Here is a 20,652-nt window from a genome sequence, read left to right on the forward strand (position 1 = left end):
TGCAGAGCACTGTCTCACAGAAGGGCCATCTTTGACCGTGAAGGGTGGAAGCATGATTTCTTCCCCTCCACGAAAGGGTGGGTTATGGGGATGGATATGAAAGCAAAGGGAAAAGAGATATTCAAGGAGCTGATCCCATATATAGTTTGCATTGAAAAATGCTCTAATTATTATTACAAATGACAGAAGGGATTTAGTATCCTCAGTATCCTTTGATTGCTAAACCCATAAATTCGAGAGGATGGTAAAACCATGCTTTCAGACATGCCAGGTTTCATTCTGGAAACACAACAGGTAATGGACTTTGGAGGACCCCATTCTGCCATCTCACTGTTTGAAAAAGAGAAAGCTTTCTTGTGAAAAGCCCATGGATGTTGGACGAAAAACAGCTCTGCAATAATTTGACTCCTCAAGCAGACTTGGAAGAAACAGGCTTGCTTCCTTCTTGGTTAAACATCCACCTTAATCTGATGTTAGTCTTGGAAACAGTCCCCGAGCGCATGAATTAGGCGCTCTTGGATTTTAGTGCACTGCATGTAGGTAAACGGGCCAAAGAACACGCCAGATTTCAGGGCCTATATTAACTGAGAAGAAAAAGATGTCAAGTAGTATTTTGCGAATGCCTCCATCCGCACAGTGGAAGAGAGACCACAGATGACGGAGATCTGGAGCAGTTTAATTATTCCCTATTTGCAGATCCTACAGCTGTCTGACTTTTCAGTTCTGACGTGACTGAGGATGAATCATGCATCTGGTGGGCAGCTTACGCGAGGCACTTCTGCTGCCTCTGACGGCGGTTGCACGGGGTTATAACAGCAAGACTGCCTTGCAGAGGACAGCGCACCCTTCTCAGAGCGGGCGTAGACATTTTACCATATTGCATCACACACAGCAACTCTTGAAAGAAAAGCAGGGGAAACCTACCTGACCCTTTCTGGACTGGCTCCATCCCCGGGTAGCTTTGACGCTAAAGCCTGGTGCATGCTAGGGGGGCTTACATCCAGGCACAAGAAGGAGCCAGTAACAGAAACGGAACTCCTAGAATCTGGAATAAGAAGAAAGAGTAAACCTCCGAATCATCATAGCCCCAGGGAGCATTTCAGATGGGCTATTGAGGGCATGTGAAACACAACAGGAATCTGGTACTTTACCTTCGTGGATCTACTTTTAAAATATGTGTGCCAGAACTCTCGGCTCTTCTTACAATTCAGGGCTCGAGATACTGGTTGGAGTTCGCTTCAAAAGCTGGCCAAAAGCACCTTAAAAAGAGGCTCTGTGAATGTACTTTGCTGGTGAAGGATTTTAGGAGAAAAAAAAAATCCTCTTTACCATTTTTTCATCCTGTTGGCATGGAGCAGCTGGGATCTGTCCCATGCCTGTCCCACACATCAGAGCCCCTCGCCCTGAACCAACATCCGGCTGCAGTGCCTCGGGAATCTGCAATGTCACTCGGCTTCCGCCTCGTTCTCTGCAAAGTGAAGTCATAGGGACGGATCAGCCAACCTGACTTCTCACTACCCTGCCCAGAATCCTTTGTGAACTGAAATGAGTCATCGCTCCAAGAAAAGCTACAGCCTCTGGTTGTCGGTGCAGGCTCCTTTGTCTGTGCAGCAAGGAGACTCGGGGCTGGGACTGTTCCCCAGGCCCGGGGCTGAGAGGGGTACATCCTCCTCTCCAAGGGGCCTGGGTCCCCTCCCATGCCTGCACTGAGCACCAATTCAGATATTTTTTGAGAACAGCAGGAAAGGGCACACACCTCCAAATGCTTGAAGGAAACATACACACACACACACACACACACACACACATTAAAATGGATCTAGCGTCAGATACTCACCAGTCTGTAATTATAAACCTGACCCATTCTCTCTCTCTCTCTTTTTTTTTAAGCCTGGCTTTTCATGGTGATGAAGGACGCATCTCCCTCCTGTGTGTAACAGGCGGTTCTACTGTACACTAGATCAAAGTTTAGCTGCAGTGAGCTATTTGTCATAAATTCCAGTCTCCGCGCAAGCCCTTGCAAGCCTGGCCCTTCTCGTTCCCGGCACAGCCCGCAGGCTTGCAGCAAAGCCGGCCCGCCGCTTGCTGCTCGCCGCCGCCACCGCCGCCGCCGCCGGGTGCAGCCTCTGCGGCCGCCCGGGGAGGCAGTGTTGGGAATGAGGTCACTATGTCAGGAACTCGTTTGCGACGCCTCTCTTGAGCTCGCAACACCCCTGGAACTGCACAGGGGCAGGCCTTCGCCTGGTTTTCTGGATCGCCGTTTCCTCTGTTTTGAAAAAAAAAAAAAAAAAAAAAAAAAAAAAAAAAAAAAAATCCTGCGTCTGAGATCAGTAAAGGCAAAAACAAAAACAAAAAAAAACAAAAACCCCCCGGTAGTGTGTTTGTATGCAAAGGCATGTTTCGGGGCACTGTTTGGGTATCATGAGCCCTGCACCGACTACTGCGTGCACACGCACGTGTGCATGTCGTATTTATAGACACACACACACACACACACACCCTGAACCATAGAGAAAATGATTCATCTCTATTTAGAGTATGAGACACCGCATATAAACAACTGGAGAGGAAAAGGGGGGTGGGCAGAGGGGAGGCGAATCGGCAGTCACGTTCGAGCCGCAGAAGAATGGAGTCTGGAGGAAAAGCATCATTAAGGAAGAAGCGAAGTCCGCTGTGTGAGTGATGACGGGGTCCGACTGACCCCAAAGAAATGACACCGTCGTGGGCACCTCTCACACGGTCTCCCCTGGGGAACCAAACAGGTGCCAAGAAACGACCCAATACACAGGATCCAAGTAGATTTGGGGGGCGGAGGCTGTTTGCACAGCCAAGTCCCCACATCCTCGTGAACACAGCAGCTCACCCGCGGCGAATAGGTAGCAGCGGAGGCCACCAGAGCTGGCCGCCCAGAGATGTAACGAATCTCTCCGTCCAGACCATCCCAGATCACCGAGGCAGAGGATTTGCAGGCTCTAGTCCCACCACGATCACACCCTCTCTTCACTTCTGTCATTTAGCTGATGGTCCACCTCTTCCCGCAGGAGCCTGTGCCTACCCCACTCCCAACACCCCCAAGACGAAGGTTCTCCCTCCCCGAGTTGAGTCCTATGACCCCACCCAGTGATTCCCATTCTTCCCTCGGAAAATAAAAAATGTATGACCCTCTTCTGCCCGACAACTCATGAAGCAGCTACAAATAAAAATCCCGTTCCTACATTCCAAATCACTTCTCCCACCGCCTATGGTTTGAGACACTTTGTAAGTAGGCCCGTTACAGGCGCATTTAGTGATGACTGATACACTTGGTCTTAACACTGTTAAATAAAACTGCTTCAACTCTTCCAACCATCTGACATTTTCTAAGTCCTCTGCCCTCGTGGTTTCCCTCCTATGCGTCTGTGGATCAGTTTCCCTCCCAAAACGTTGTGCGGACGGCTGCGCACCCTCTGGCCTTATGACCTCCCTCGTTCTGGGCTCTTGTAGGCACATGGCCTAAGACTACAGTAGGCTTTTGGCTGAGCCACACTGTCAAGCCCCAGAGAACTTCTTCAGGTTAAGTGCTACTAAAAGAGGCTTCCTGCGTGTGCTTAAAAAAATCCTCATCAAGGATAGCCTATGTGTTTCATCAGAAACGGTTTAGTCTTGATTTTCCTTCCTGATGTATGATTTCCTCTCATTTGGAAGACCACCTGGGTTCTCATCCAGGACAGACACTGGGCCCGTGGCCCAGCACCCCAGGCCTCCTACCAAGACCCCTCACCTTCACTCAACGCCCTTTGAGTTTGGTTGTGTCGTTAGTTGTGAATCTGCCAAACCTACCTGCTCTGACCCATTCCTGTGGGGCACAGTCTGAGCACTACAAGGTTAGAAAGTACACCGAAGAAACCCCTGCCTTTTAAGGTGCAGAGATGTAACTGTGTCATAAAGGTAATAAAAAGTAAGATCTAAATAGAGATACCTTTAGCTCTGGCAAGGTAAGACTCTCTGGGGAAACTCTGGGCCAACAGACCATCACTTGATAGCTAAAATTTCCAGTTTCCTCTGTGATAAGAAAAGGTTAAATAAATGGATAAAGAGGGGCACCTGGACGGCTCAGTGGGTTAAAGCCTCTGCCTTCCGGCCATGATTCCAGGGTCCTGGGATTGAGCCCCACATCGAGCCCCACATCGGGCTCTCTGCTCAGCAGGGAGCCTGCTTCCTCCTCTCTGCCTGCCTCTCTGCCTACTTGTGATCTCTTTCTGTCAAATAAATAAATAAAATCTTTTAAAAAAATAAAATAAATGGATAAAGAAAAAAAATGCCCCCCAAAGACGGAAATTTACCATAAAAACGTATTCAAAATTTCTAATATCTAAATATGTAGGTTTCTACCTAGACATGGGTCCCCTGTGTCCATATTAGAATCTCATCTAAGTTTTCCAAGGACCCAGCAAAGTTATTGTTATTATCTCCATTTTCAAGAGATTCCCTGGGACACCTGGGTGGCTCAGTCAGGTAAGTGTCTGACTTCCGGTCAGGTCATGATCTCAGCGTCCTGGGATCAGCCCCACTTTGGGGTTCCCACTCACTTGGGAGACTGCCTGTCCCTCTGCCCCTCTCCCTGCTCATGCTCTCTTTCTCCCTCAAATAAATAAATAAGTAAAATCTTCAAAGAGAGAGAGAGAGAGAGATGAACTGTCCTCCTCAATTTCCGCAGCCAGTTAAGAGGCAGAAGCAATTTTAAACTCCAGTCAACAGGCACCAGGGTCTGTGCTGGGTTTTTTGTTTTTTTTTTTTTTTTTTGTTTTTTGCTTTTTTTAATGAAGGACTTTATTATTATTAATTTTCTTTCAAGATTTTATTTAAAGATTTTTATTTTATTTATTTGACAGAGATCACAAGTAGGCAGAGAGGCAGGCAGAGAGATAGGAAGGGAGGCAGGCTCCCAGCCCAGCAGAGAGCCTGATGCCGGGCTTGATCGCAGGACCCTGGGATGATGACCTGAGCCAAAGGCAGAGGCTTTAACTCACTGAACCACCCAGGTGCCCCTCAAGATTTTATTTAAATTCAAGTTAGCGTTCATATAGTGTATTATTAATTTCAAGGGTGAAATTTACAAACTCATCAGTTCCAAGTGACACCCAGTGCTCATTCCATCACGTGTCCTCCTCAGTGCCCAGCACCCAGTTACCCCATCTCCCACACTCCCTCCCCTCCAGCAGTTCTCAGTTTGTTTCCTGGAGTTAACAGCCCACGCTTTTAACCAACACACATATTGCTTCTCGACTATTATAATAAAATTACCACTACAAACAATTTTTTTTAAACCTATACCTCTAATTTTACATTTAAATGGAAGGCCATTCACTTCATTAGCACATGAGGCCAGGGAAATTAAGTTCACTGGCGGGGACAAGGTTACCTCCGCCAGTTCTGCCTGGAGTGATGGGCTGCCCTCCCGCCTCACCCCATGGCCAGAGTGACTGAAGGACGGTGCGGAGGATGGTAACTGATCAGCCAACACGGTAACCATAAGCCCATCTTGCTGCCCTACTCAAAGCATGGGGAGTTTGATGATGGACAAAATCCATCATAAAACAAAGGCGAGAAAGGCCTGATGTTTTCTGATGTTTTCCATACCAGTCTGATGGGGAGATAAACTCAAGAATCCACAGACGTGGGGCGCCTGGGTGGCTCAGTGCCTTAAAAGCCTCTGCCTTCAGCTCAGGTCATGATCCCAGGGTTCTGGGATCGAGCCCCTAATCAGGCTCTCTGTTCGGCGGGGAGCCTGCTTCCTCCTCTCTCTCTGCCTGCCTCTCTGCCTACTTGTGATCTCTGTCAAATAAATAAATAAAATCTTTAAAAAAAAAAAAGAATCCACAGACGTTATTAGCAGTCCTCCTCCTCCTCTGGTGCCTCTTGCTCCTTTTAACAACAGCTTCGGTGTCATAGTAAAGGTTCACAAACGTCCCACAGACTGTCCTGGAGGTGCTGTGCTCCACGGAGGAGGTGTGCACAGGCGCTGTCCCTGACACCAGATTGGACTGGTTCCTTAGCAAAGGACCACACCGGAGCACCCTCCTGTGACCTAGTCACGTGAGGTTTTACAGAATGCTTTGATGACCACAGTTCAAGGGCAACAGTCTGAAGCAGCCCCGCTCAAATCCCAAATCCGTTAAAAATATGCATTGGGCACCCAGGTGCAAAGTCCTAGTGTAAGTACGGAGATCTGAACGTGTTTCAACAGCGCACCTAACGCAGGCTACGTACACTGCTACCCGCAAACTTTTTTATGAGCAAATGACATGGTCTCTCCTCTCAAGAAACTTGTAAGACACTTGAGGGGATGAGATAGTCACGCATCAAAAGCACAAAGAATACAAGACAGTGTCTGTCCAAGAGGAGGAGCAGTTAGCAGGTGCCTCTGAGAATTCTGGAGTAAAGCACCTGGCCAGCGAAGTCAAGAGTGGCTCAAAGGCAAAGGCAAATCTCTCCTAAAATCTGGGCTGGTGAGAGAGAAGAGAAAAGGCACACTCATGGGAACATGAGCTCCGGGAAGAGAGTCTCTGCATGCCTCGTGTTTACAGATGTGCTCTGGAGACGTGGCCAGCCAACGGTAGGCGCGAAGTAAGCACGTGCTGAGTGAACAAATGTCCCGGGGAGGGCAGGTATCAAGCCAGGAATGGAGATGCTGATGCGGGGAAGGAGGGGAAGCATGAGGTGGACCTGCCTGTGGCTGAGCGGTCATCCCGGAGCACAGAAGGAGGGGAGGCTAAGGGGTGGCCTAAGATGAGGTTAAGAATGGTCTCTCATGGATTAGAAAATGACCCAGGTTGTATTAGCGATCAATTCCGCTTGGCATTTGTTATAGATGTTAGTGTCATCCTAAGAAGCACTACCCCTGCAGGAAACCCTCATTCTCCAAAAACAAGTGTTTATAAGCTTATGGTGGCCCATAAGAGGGACGGAATGTTGACAGGATGACCAGACATTGCCTCCCGCGGGGGTTTCTCTGCACCTCCCATCACCACGCAGAAGCCTGCAATGCCAAGACTCTCTCTGCTTTGCCAGAACATACCAATGGAGGAGGGGAAAAAATCCTAGTCTGCAACAATATTACACTAAACTTATCCTAATTCCATGTAGCTCAAGTCAACAAACATTTCTTAAATACGACATGCAAGATCCTGCTTGTTGCTGATGAAGTTATAGCGTCCAGCCCCACAGCTCAGTGTCAGTTTCTGCATCCTTCAAGGCAGACAGGAAAAGCCTACAGTGAGACCAAAGAAACCCGTTGATTTCTGAGCCAAGACCAGGGTGGCCGGAAGCACGGTGGGAACTGGGCAGGGCTCAAGGAAGGAGGTGGCAGCTGAGGTGGCCCTGAAGATGGGTAAGCAAAGTGGGAGGGAGAAGAAACCTAGGGATCTTTTGAGGCAGCAAAGCAGTGTGCTGAAAGACCACGTGACTTCGAGAGTACAAGGTGCTTTGGAGAAGGGCTGGCGGCTGACCTTGCTGGACTGGCAGAGCTGAAGGAGATGGGTACAGATAAAGCCAGAGCAGTCGACTGAGATAAGAATTTGAAGAGCAGAAAATTGTCGGAGAAGAGCATTACGGGGTCTTATGGGGGCGGAGGGGCTGTTCAGGTTCCCAAGGGAACAGAGTATAGGACACACCCAAAGAGAGAACATAATGAAAGAGCAACTCAACGGAAGAGCCTGTTGGGAGGAGCAACAAGCTGCCTGAACAAGGAACACAGAGAAGTGCAGAGATGTGAGATACTTTTCTGTTTCCCAAAGGGACTGTCCAGAAGGTCCGGCAGGAAATATTAAAGGTACCATTCACAATGCATTTCTAGAAGCATCGTGTACACCTACCATGACTTGCCCAGAATCGATCCAAAAGCCTGTCTGGGCTCGGGTGATAGTCTGACATCTGAAGTGGTGCCCAGAGTAGAATATTAGTTCGAATTGAGAAATAAAAGGAAGAGAAGAAATCTGCTGAAGAGCAATCCCTGGGCACCAATAATGGACCAGAATTTCCTGGTTGCATGAACGCTGATTTAAAAAAAAAAAAAAAAAAAAAAAAAAAAAAAAAAAAAAAAGGCACAAATTTAAAATTCAACAAAAGTGATTTCAGAAACAGAAAGTTCTGAAGTCTTCAAGGGCTTTATAGGCCAGGGTGTACCGAGGTGAGTGGCTTATTGTTACGGTGGCAGAAGACACTGCAGTTATGGTTGGGTTCAATGCTGCAGAGCACAGGCAAGCAAACTAAGTATTTTAAGAACAAATAGACGTGTGGTATCCCTGCAGGCAGTGGGGTGCACCAACAGGACCACAGAGTGAAGAATAAAGTTATTCTACATGACTTCCTAGAATCCTCAAAAGTCTCGATTTGGGGCAGCTGGGTGGCTCAGTTGGTAAGGCGTCTGCCTTCGACTCCGGTCATGATTGCGGGGCTGGGATCCAGCCCCACATCCAGGGTCCTGGGATCGAGCTCCATCGGGCTCCCTGCTCCATGGGGAGTCTGCTTCTCCCTCTCCCTGGACCCCTTCCCCTGCTCGTGTACTCACACGTTTGCTTGCTCTCTCTCAAATAAATAAAATCTCAAAAAAAAAAAAAAGTCTTTGGATTAGATCAATTCTCCTGGCATTAGGAAGATACAATAATGATATTTTATGAGCTGGACAAGGCACAGAAAGTGATCTTGTATATCAACATTTGACTGAAGATAATCCTGGGGTCCAAATGGGGGGATGACTTGCCCAAGGTTACCGAGAGTTGGTAGCAAAGCCAGAGGTAGCCCCCCAGAGGTCCTGATTCCAAATGCAGACATCTATTATTCTGCAATACCTTGTAAAATTTATTAAAAGAACATTAAATTCCAAGCCTCTTCTGGATGCATTTTGGCTATTATAAATGAAGCAGGCAGATGTCCAACTTTGCATTCTTCACTGTGGTAGAAATTATTTTTCTGCCCTTGGTTCTTCTAATCAACATCCAAAGAAGATAAGGAAGGAAAAGATAAAAGTGAAGTCAAAAAAACTGGGAGCTGGGGAGTTTTCAGGTAAAAGACAGATTTTAAATTTGATGTTTTGATACTAAACCTTAAGAAAACTAGGGGAAGGGGCGCCTGGGTGGCTCAATGGGTTAAGCCTCTGCCTTCAGCTCAGGTCATGATCTCAGGGTCCTGGGATCGAGCCCCGCATCGGGCTCTCTGCTCAGTCGGGAGCCTGCTTTCCCCTCTCTCTCTGCCTACCTCTCTGCCTACTTGTGATCTCTGTCAAATAAATAAATAAAATCTTTATTAAAAAAAAAAAAAAACTAGGGGAAGACACGGGGAAGTGAGATGATAAAATTTAATTTAATGTCATATAATTCCATTATAATTTTATTATAAAAGCATCTGCATCTGTGGACTATTCGTTTCCAACACCCTGGGTGGAAAGTCCCCTCGTACATCCCAGGCAGTGGAACTCAGTATTTTCAACTTCAGACAACAGGGACGTGGGCCCAGAGAAAGCCCACACAGTCAGCCGGGGAAAAAGATTCTGTTTTGAAGTCTTCCCCCAAATTCAGGCAAGCTATATAGTACACTCTGTAATATATCACTTTTTGTCTTAATAGTAAAAGTTTTAAAAAAACGTTTCCACCGAACATCACTCAACCTGACTTTCCGAAACCTACAAGGGAATGAGCTCAAGGAGGCCTGTCCACATTTGTCTCGAGGTTGTATAAACTTGCAGTGTAAGTCCCAGTCCCCGGAGGCGAATACGACCCCAATTGGAGAGGCAACAACTACATGTGAAAACACACCAGAAAGTGGTATTTCCCAATTCATTTTCAAAGTTATCCTCCGTATTTCTGCAGCTTTAAAGACAGATGATGATAGAGTCCTGGAGCTCTGTTAGCTGGAATTAGTTAGAAGGTCAAAGAGCTGAGAAACTGAATTACTTTATCACTGGCTTATTTAATTATGGCCAAGTTATTCTCTCTATGGGCTGCATTCCTCTTCTGTAAGATGGAATCAGGAGGAAAAAAAAAAAAAGAATGAAAGAAAGAAAGAGAAAAAGAACATTGCAAAGTCTCCCATATTTTTTAAAAGGAGACGTATCTATAGAACTAACCTCTGACCTCAAGGTGCTTCCAATTAACTGAAGAATGAAAAGTCAACACACATGAAAAGAAGGTATCACACTACCTCCCCAAGAAAACTATGAATAAGTAGGGAAAAATTACGGCAAACCAACTCCAGACGGAGTATAAAGATATACCCCAGCCAAACATTTTCGATCACAGAGCTGAACTCCACACGCCTGGGTTACAGGTTCCAACAGAATGCTGTCGCAAGGCGGGGGGGCCACTAATCCAAACACACGCTTCGGGGGAACTGGGGTCCCTCCAGCGCGCTGCTCGTCTGACACATCCATAAACCCTGGGCTGACTCGCACGTCTACACTATTCCAACTGACTCAAGTGAGAACAGGATTTGGACTGTACTTCCTGGACTCTACAAAGTGTCTGAAAACAGTGGTTTCAGCACCTAAAGCAGGCAAATAGCTATTGACGGAAAAACAACAATAACATTATGTGGGCTTGGGTTTCCTCTAAGTAGTCATTTCACAGACTTCTACTTATCCGCTAACTGCTTTGGCTGACGTTAGTCCAATCATCTCCACATGTCATCGCAAGGAAGTCAGAGTGTACATTTGTATTCACAAAGTGTTTACGAAACTAGGGGAAAAAAATCATAAAGTTCTGTAGTCAAAAAATACAAGCCAGTCATACTGTCTTTTATCTGTCTCTAACGAATGCATAAAAAAATTAGAATTTCTATGCTTAGTGATCCCTGTGATTATACACTCATCCACATATGCTCTGTCCAATACAGTAGGTACTAGCCATGTTTGTTTTTGTTTTTAACTTTAATTTAATTTGAATTAAATAAATTTAAATTTAGCTCCTCGGGGCACCTGGGTGGCTCAGTCCTTAAGGGTCTGCCTTCAGCTCAGGTCATGATCCCAGGACCCTGGGATCGAGCCCCGCATTGGGTTGTTGCCTCAGAGAGAAGCCTGCTTCTCCCTCTCTCACTCCCCCTGCTTGTGTTCTCTCTCGCTATGTCTCCCTCTCTCTGTCAAATAAATTAAATAAATAAATAAATAAATAAATAAATGCATTTATTTTAGTTCCTCAATTTCAAGTGCTCGTTAGCTAACACGGGGCCAGTATGCACCATACTGGGCTCGGCATATATGGAATATTTCCATCATCTCAGAAAGTTTTACTGGACAATAATGATCTAGTTAATCAACAAGCAAGCACAAGAATATCAGGTACCAATCACTATTACCATAAAAACCTATAATTTTTAGATGTAAATTTTTTAAATTAACATACCCAAAGCAAGGAATTTCTTAATGTTCAACATCTATGGGTTTGTTCTTTTTTTTTTTTTTTTAAGATTAATTTATTTGACAGAGAGAGACACAGTGAGAGAGGGAACATAAGCGGGATGAGTGGGAGAGGGAGAAGCAGGCTTCCCGTGGAGCAGAGAGCCCAATGTGGGGCTTGATCCCAGGACCCTGGGATCATGACCTGAGCCGAAGGCAGCCACTTAATGACTGAGCCACCCAGGTGCCCCAACATCTATGGATTTTAAAGCATATGTGGATTTGTGTAGTTATATTATCTTGGGATTTTTCCCCCCTCCTTTAGTTTTTTTAACATGGTAGATTACAACAATTGATTTTCAAATGCTGAATTCGCCTACATTCCAGGGCTAATCTCCACTTGGTCACGGTTTGTTATTCTTTCTGTGTATTGCTGGATTCAATTTGCTGATATTTTTTGGAGGATTTCTGCATCTATGTTTATGAGGTATATTGGTGTGTGGTTTTGCTGTACTATCTGTGTCTGGTTGTGGCATAAGGATAAGGCTGGTTTCGTAAAATGAGTTGGGAAGTGTTGCCTCTTCTCTTTTCATGTCAAATCGGTGGTATTTCTTCCATAAACGTTTGGTAGTAAACTTTCTGGACCTGGAGTTTTTGGAAGTAAAATGTTAACTGTAAGTTAAATGCATTTGAAGGATAGAGAACTATTCTGGTAACCTACTTCATCTTGAGTGAGTTCTGATAGGGTGTTCTTTCTAGGATTTGGTCCATTTCATCTAAATTGTTGAATGTATGTGCACAGACAAGTTTGCAGTATTACTCTTTTTTTTTAAGATTTTATTTATTTTATATAGAGAGAGACAGCAAGAGAGGGAACACATGCAGGGGGAGTGGGAGCAGGGCTCAATCCCAGGACCCCACCGGATCATGACCTGAGCCAAAGGCAGATGCTTGGCAACTGAGCCACCCAGGCACCCCGATAATCACTTATTTTTAATGTCTGTAAGATCTGTAAGGATATGCCCTCTTTGACTCCTAATATTCACAATTTGCATCTTATTTCCTGGCCAATTTGGCTAGAGGTTTATCAATTTTACTGCTATTTTTGAAGAACCAGCTTTGACTTCATTGGCTTTCTCCATGAATTTTGTGTTGAAATTCCTTGACGTCTACTCTATTATTTCTTTCCTTCTGCTTGCTTTGAATTTGTTTTGCTCTTCTTTTTCTCATTCCCTTAGGCAAAAGCTTAGGTTGTTCATTACAGAACTATTCTTCTTTTCTAACATAAGCACTTAATCTATATATTTCTCTCTAAGCCCTGCTTCATCTGCTTTATATGAATTGTGGTATGTTGTATTTTCATTTTTGTTCACCTCAAAACACTTTCTACTTTTCCTGAGACTTCCTCTTTGATCCATGGATTATTTATAAAAGGTTGTTTAATTTCCTAGTATTTGGGGATTTATCAGCTACCTTTCTGTTGTTGATTTCTAGCTAAATTCCATTATGGTAAAATAGCACACTTTGAATTATTTCAATTCTTTTAACTGCTTTTAGGTTTATGTTTCAGGATATCATCTATCTTTGTGAATGATCTCTGAGGATTTGAAAGGAATGTATATTCTGCTATTTTGAGGAGGAATGTTTTAAAAATGTCATTTGGATCTAGTTGATTAATGATATTGTTCAGTTTTTCTATATTCTTACTGGTTTTCTACCAACTTACTCTATCAATTACTGCAGGAATCATGTTGAAGTCCCCAACTATAATAATCTATTTCTCTTTTAGTCCTATCTTGTCTCATGTACTTTAAAGCTTTGTTATTAAGTACAAATATTTTTAATACATTCTTTTGAAAAGACAAAATTTTTTTGTAAGAGTACTTAACCATGAGATCTATCTTCTTAACAGATTTTAAGTGTACAATACAATACTGTTCTCCAGGGGCACATCTTGTACATCAGATCGCTAGAACTTACTCATCCTACAAAGCTAAAATTTTATACACGTCATCAATGAGCAACTCCCCATTTCTCCTCTCTCCCCCCAGTCCCTAGCAAACACCTCTCTATTCTTTGCCTCCATGAGTTTGCTTATTTTAGATATATTAAGTAGAATCCTGCAGTATTCATCCTTCTGTGACTGGCTTACTTCACTTAGCATGGTATCAAGGTTCATCCATGTTGTTGCATATTGTAGAATATCTTTCTTTTTCAAGGCTGAATGATACTCCATTGTATGTATGTATGATCTTTTGCTTATCCTTCATCTGTCATAGACATTTAGGTTGCTCCACATCTTGCCTATTGTGAACAGTGTTACAAGGAACACAGGAGTGCTAATACCTCTTCAAGATCCTGCTTTCAATTCTTTAGAGTAAATAAGAAGTGGTATTTCTGGATCATATGGCAATTCTATTTTTAATTTTTTGGAGGAAATTTTACACTGTTTTCTATAGTAGTCGCACGATTTTACATTCCCACCAATGGTGTACAAGAGTTCCAATTTTTCCACAACCTCACCAGCACTTGTCTTTTTTGTTTTGTTTTTTTGATAATAGCTATCCTAACAGGTATGAAGCAATATTCCACTGTGGTTTTGATTCACATTTCCCTGATGGTTAGTGGGGTTGGCATCTTTTCATATACCTATTGGCTACTTGCATGTCTCCTCTGGAGAAATGACTATTTAAGCCTTTAACCCATTTTAAAATCAGGTTGTTAGTTTTTTTATTTTTGTTTTTGCCACTGAGTTATGGGAGTTCCTTATATATTTTAGAAATTAACCTCTTCTTGAATATATGGTTTATAAATATTTCCTCCCATTTTAGAGGTTGCACTTTTACTCGATTTCGTTGCTGTGCAGAAGTTTTTTAGTTTGATTTAGGCCAACTTACCTAATTTTGTTTTCATTATCTGTGGTTTTGGTGTCAAATCCAATGACAATCATTAAAGTCACTGAAATCATTCAGTGGAAAACATTAAAATAATTTCCAAGACTAATGCATGAAACTGCCTGTTTTCTTCTGAAAGTCCTATAGTTTGGGGTCTTACACTTAAGTATTAATTCCATTTTGACTTGATTTTTGTGAATGGTGGAAGAGGTACATACACTTTTTGCGTCATCTTTGTAAACGTACCCATTCATTTTTGTGCGACAATCCTCTTTATCCCCAATAATTTTCCTTGCTCGGAAGTCTCCTTTTTTTGACATTGATATAGCCACTGCAGCTTTCTTTTGATTAGTGTTTACAAGGTATGTCATTTTACCTTTTACTTTTAACCTAGTCACATCATTATATTTAAAATGTATTACTTGTTGGGGCGCCTGGGTGGCTCAGTGGTTTAAGCAGCTGCCTTCGGCTCAGGTCATGATCTCAGGGTGCTGGGATCGAGTCCCCCATTAGGCTCTCTGCTCAGCGGGGAGCCTGCTTCCCTCTGTCTCTCTCTGTCTGCCTCTCCATCTACTTATGATTTCTCTCTGTCAAATAAATAAATAAATAAAATCTTTTTAAAAATAAATAAATAAATAAAATGTATTACTTGTAGACAACATATCCCTTGGTCATTTTTTAAAAATTCACCCTGACAATCTCTGTTATTTATTTGGTATGTTAGACCATTTATATTTAATGTAGTTGTTTATATGTTGGGATTTAGATCTACCACTTTTCATGCTTCTACCCTCATTTTGTTCCTGTTCTCCTCTTATTTTCATTTGGAATATTTGAATACTTTTTACTATTCTATTTTAATTCACCTGAATTTCTATTAATTTCTTTATATAGTTTTTTTAGTTGTTCCTCTAAACATTTCAGTATATATGTTTAACTTTTCATAGTCTGATTAGAATTAATATTTTACTTCACTTCAAGTGAAAAACCTTACCACTATATTGGTTCCTTTACTCTCCTGTTTTTATGTTATAGTTTATACACACTGAAAAGTTCAGCACCCATATATACATTTATACACACTGCAAAGTTCAGCACCTTTTTAATATGTTATATTTTTATATACATTTTCCATCATTACTCATATTTTATAGAACTTAAGAAAAAAAGTTAACTATATTTAGCCAGATACATATCATTGTTGCTTTTCTTTCATTCCTGATGTTCCAAGTTTTCCTCTGGTATTTTCTGTCTATCAGCATTTCTCTTAGAGAAAGTCTCTGGCAGTGAATTTTTCTTTGTTTTGTTTTATTTTATCTGAAAATGTCATTATTTCACCTTTGTATCTGAAGGATATGTTCACTGGATATTTTAAAAATATTGTTCCATGGGGTGCATGGATGGCTCAGTTGGTTAAGTGCCCAACTCTTGATTTCAGCTCAGGTCATGATATTATGGGCCATGAGGCTGAGCCCTGCACCAGGCTCTGTGCTCAGAGGAAGTCTGCTTGAGATTCTCTCCTTCTTCTCCCTCTGTCCCTCCCCGCTACCAATCTCTAAAAATAAATAAATAAATCTTTTAAAAAATATATTGTTTTACTCCATTCTGGCCTTCATGGTTTCTAAAGAAAAATCTGCAGTCATTCTACTTGTTTTATTATGTATCATATTTCTCTAGCTACTGTCAAGATTTTTTCCTGTTTAACCTTCAGCAATTTATGATGTATCTGGGAATGGATTTATTTGAGTTTATCCTGTTTAAAATTTGCTGGGCATTTTGAATCAGAAAGTCTGTCTTTTGCTAAATTTAGAAAGTTTTTAGCCATTATTTCTTCAAGTATTTTTTCAGATCACATTAGACCTTTGATGACAAAAATGTTAGACACTTTGGTATTGTCCCACATCCCCTGAGAACTGTTGATTTTTTTCTTTCAATATTTTGTTCTCAGTTGTTGAGACTGAATAACTTCCATTGATTGATCTTCAAGTCCAGACTTTGATTAGCTCCATTCTGTATCGAGCCCTTGCATAATTTTTAATTTTGGTTATTCTAGATTTCAATGCTAAAACCTTTGATTCTATATTACAACCTCTATCCCTTTCCACTCTACCTTCTTATTCTTTTTCAAGAGTGTTTATCCACACTTCTTGAACCATAATTATAATAGCTCATTTGAAGTCTTTGTCTAATAATTTCAACATGTGACACTTCAGCCTGGCAACTGCTGACTCTCCTTTACCATACAAATGGAGATTATCCTGGTTCTTCATATACTAATTCTGAGTAATGTTTATTAATATGTTGTGAGTCTCCAAGTCTTTAAATCCAAAGGAAAAAGTTGATTTTTTTTTTTTTTAAAGCATGGTAATCAATGTGGTAAGTTCAGGCTGCAATTTCCAAACCACCTCCGTCAGGTGTGATTTGAATGTCGGTGTGCTCAAAGCTTTTGCAAGGCTATTTGGATCTGTCCCTGTACATACCATTCAGTAGTCAGTCTGAGAATTTTGTTACGGTCTGGTTCATATGTCACATCTCAAAGTGTTTAGAATGCTGCTTCAGGTCCAGATCCACACATGTGCTGCTTAGAAGTGGACCCAGGAGTTCATACAACATTTTATGTGACAGCTCTCTTGAGCTCCCTCCTCTTGGGGATCTCCTCAACACTTTCCAGTCCCCTGAGGTCCTTCTGACAAAAGGCTGGGGCTTTGGTTTCCTTGCTCAATCATGTACTTCTGGCTACTGTCTTAGTTAGACTGATGCCAAACTGTAGGAGGACAGAGTGAGGGAGAAAAAGTAATGGGAATTTACCCCACACTCTTGGGACCATGGTTCCTCCCATCGGAGAGAAGGATTCCCCTATCCTTACAATTCGAGAGACTACCCACCCTGACTGTTGTTATCTCTCTGCAAGATGACTGTAAGTTGGACAGGAGAGAATGAAAAAAGAAGAAACAAAATAGTGCCTTCCCTCACTCATCTGAACATAGGAGTCCACTTTTCTACTTTTTAGACCAAAAAGTGAGAACTTCTTTTCAAGATCTTTCTGTTCACACCATTGTGCCTTACTGGATTTGGGGCCACTGTTGAGTCTATGCCATGTGATAGCAGAGAGGGTATAAACAGGAAACTCACAACCAGTTGGGTGGTACTTCAAATTCTGGTCTCCTTTCCCCATTTGCCTGCTACTACCATTTCTTTTCAAGTGTCCTCACGTGGCAGCTTAATGTCTTCTGTGCAAAATCCACAGTTCCATTCAGCAGGAAAGACGAGGTGGAGTCTGTGTATCCATCTTACTCCCAAATGGAATCTTCTTTTTATCGTAATTGTTTTTTCTTGTTTAAAAAACATAATCATAAATAAGTCAGCACTGTTGACCATGAAAGCCAGTATGTTAACGTTGGTCTTTGTTTTCCTTTTATAAAAACTTACTTTCATTTCAGAATGTATTTAATCAAGATGGTTTTTTAAATTGTTTAATTTTAGCTGCAAAAAGATTTCACTTCAGCTCTTCCATTTCTCACATATCAAGTACCTCCCCCATCCCACCTTGGTGATCATGGTAGATAGACATGGTTCACTTAGATTGACTGCCCTTTTTGTGGCCTCTTTAGCACAGTGTTTTCTCTAAAGTCACCACAGGAAAGCTAATATGATTGACAGGAGCGCCATTTTCTCATTCCCCGCATCCAGCCTCCGGCATGGAGACTAATGAGCTTCGTCATCAGTATTAGATGAATCGGGACAGTGAGGCACCCGCACTCCCCACAAACCAGATCATTAGCATCAAATGTCATTATTGCGCTCTCTGCTTCCCTCTTTGACTCTCTCTCTTTTATCCACACTACACACGGTGTGGTAATAGGTGCTTCGAAGACTCCCTTCTTTGCCGTGGCTGAAGCCATTACTACTGAGAGGAGAAACAAGTATGGCCGGATACTTTGACTCAGTTTTGTTCAGTTCTCCTACTTTTACTTCAGACTGTTGGCCTCTGTGGTCCCCAGAGGCACGCCACTCAATTTGTGCGGTACACGAGCATGACTAGCCTCCGTACTCTACCAACTCCAAACATTCCAAAAAAAGCAAAACTCCCAACAACATAGTCCCACCCATAAGTCATTTTACCGCCATATTCCAATGGCCTTCTGACTGGGGGGAGGGGTAGTACTACCTAGTGACACCTTAAAAAGGGGTCCATGAAGACAGTGTTCACATCGCAGATATCATTCTGTGGACAGAGCTGGGGCAGTTTAGTCATCACAGGACAGAAAGTGCCTGTTGAACAGAAATCGCTAGTGGGCACATGGAGAGTAGGCAAGGCCTATTTATAATTCTATGCTCCCGTGGAGTAAAAGCGACAAGTCCTATCCGTAGCAGGAGCAGATTTGTTAGAAAAGGTTTATGTATCATGGATACACTTTCCTCCTCAGCCCAAATGAGGATTTTAATTCTGGCTACTGGCAGCTGCGCTGTGGTGGGGGAGAGAGCGAGGGAGAGAAGAAGGCCACTGGGCTCAAACCGCTTCAGACGGCACCCCCGCTGTTCGTGGGAAGTCACCACGTTCCTTCAGCTACGAGGTGACTGCCCTTTGTTCTGCATGACTCCCCCCATGACATGTGAAGGGTACATGCCGCCCTGGGGAGGGGGGCGCAATGATGTGACCTGGGTCAGGGAATGAGACCCAGGAGCCTCCCCCTCAGAGAGTGACAAGCTTTGCTTGGTCTGTTCTAGAGTGTGGTGGCCTGTGGAGCTCCCGCACCCAACTGAGAAAACACAGCTTTCGTGTCTATGTGGTGCCTAGGGAGTCATTTAAACTGAGTTACCAGTGCAGACGTCTCTGAGAGGTATTCACACAGGGAAGGCCACCAGAGAGGTCAGTACAATCCTTACTGAAACAATGACAAATTATAAAGTAAGTAAAATTTGAGTTCTAACTCAAAACGGGGGACAGAACTGCTCAACCTCTCTCCCACCCCTCATTGCCTGCACCTCCCCCCCCACCGCCAGCACACACACCCCCCGGCGCTATAGAGAGCAAGAGAACTGACAAAGGGCTAGAAGTATTTTCTACCATTGGGCAAAGAGCAGCGCCTCACGGTCTGTCCGGAGAGGGGAAGTAGCCGACCAGCTCCCTTACACTCAGGTTACCTTAGATGTCCAGACTCAAATCAACAGTTTCTACAACCACAGATAAGTAAGTTTAACTTATAAAATCTGCAAACCCTGCACATTAAAAAGCCAGAGTTCACACACCAGGACTAAGTACAAATCAAACTAATGTATAAAGTGAATGTATCTGAATATTAAGCTGTTCCTATAAAATCATTCTAAATCCATGAAATTCATCAACACAAGTTTCTCCATAAGCTTTTTTATAATAAAAGAATAACAGTACAAACTTGCTTCCACATTTCAATCTTTAGCCTTTTCCTTCCTGATTAATCATTGCCCGTTCAAGTTTTTAGATTTTATTGTCTTTTTTTGTTGGTTGGTTTGTGTGTTTTCTTTTTTTTTCTGGAAGTGACACCTACACTGTTGAAGGAGGCCGTATTCTTGATGATCTAGTTCGATAAGTAAAATTTTTCTGTTAACTTAAAAAAATCAGCATGTCCAACACATCCAAATATTGAAATAATGGAGTCAAGGCACATAGGAAGAGCAAAGCTGTTCTTTTCAGGTTCCATGTCCTATAAAACGCCGGTTTCAAGACCAAATGACTGATGGAGGACAGTATTCCCATCGTGATACTATATAATATTCCTTCATGCTAGAATCTAACATCTTCTCACTTATCTCTCTTAAAGTCCTACTACTTAACCATCGTATGCGTAGAAGTTTTTGCCATCTTGTGCTTTACGATTTACCCTATATCTCTTCTGTCCTCACTCCCTGCCTAGCCCAACCTAGTCTCAAGAAAGAAAAAAAAAATCCCGTGGCAACAAAGCTCCTTTTGGTAAATGGGCCTGGGGACGTAACAAAGGGGTCTGAAAAAGTGTTTGTCTTTTCAGCACTCGGTTTGTAGCAGAGGAAGTGGCAGGATTTCTGTCTCCCCAGCTGACCGGGCTGCTGGACCCAGAACTTTCCAAATTCTGACCCCACGTCTGTGTTTGTATGAACAATGCAAAGAGGGAAAAATTGAACAGCGTGGAAAATTTTTCATCAAGGTAACTCTACTAGATTTAAAAAAAAGAAAATCTTTTAGGCTGACAAAGGTTGGTGCTTTTTAAAAAGCAGTTACTTCCGGGACGCCTGGTGGCTCAGTGGGTTAAAATACATTTACTTCCTAGAACTGAAAGGGCGTAATGTCCATACAGTCTTTATTGAAATGCTTTTGGTCTATGAAGCCCAAACTTGACCCGTTATATTTGATTCCAGATGGGTGGGAGGTAGAAAGGC

The 20,652-nt window shown here is 42.9% G+C and overlaps 1 protein-coding gene across 7 annotated transcripts in view; it reads right to left on the reverse strand.

Moving 5' to 3' along the window:
• STOX2 (storkhead box 2) overlaps positions 1 to 20,652 on the reverse strand; it is a 247,570-nt gene that overhangs the window by 34,879 nt on the left and 192,039 nt on the right. The window contains exon 1 of one of the 7 annotated variants that reach the window (XM_059156280.1): positions 925 to 1,061. The exons of the other annotated variants lie outside the window; for them this stretch is intronic. Within the exon in view, the coding sequence (XP_059012263.1) occupies positions 925 to 949 (25 nt within the window). The 5' untranslated portion in view covers positions 950 to 1,061. Of the gene's footprint in view, positions 1 to 924; positions 1,062 to 20,652 lie in introns of those variants that run through there. 7 annotated transcript variants of the gene reach the window in all.

The sequence above is a fragment of the Mustela lutreola genome, chromosome 18 (assembly GCF_030435805.1).
Source record: "Mustela lutreola isolate mMusLut2 chromosome 18, mMusLut2.pri, whole genome shotgun sequence".
Classification (NCBI taxonomy): Eukaryota; Metazoa; Chordata; class Mammalia; order Carnivora; family Mustelidae; genus Mustela; species Mustela lutreola.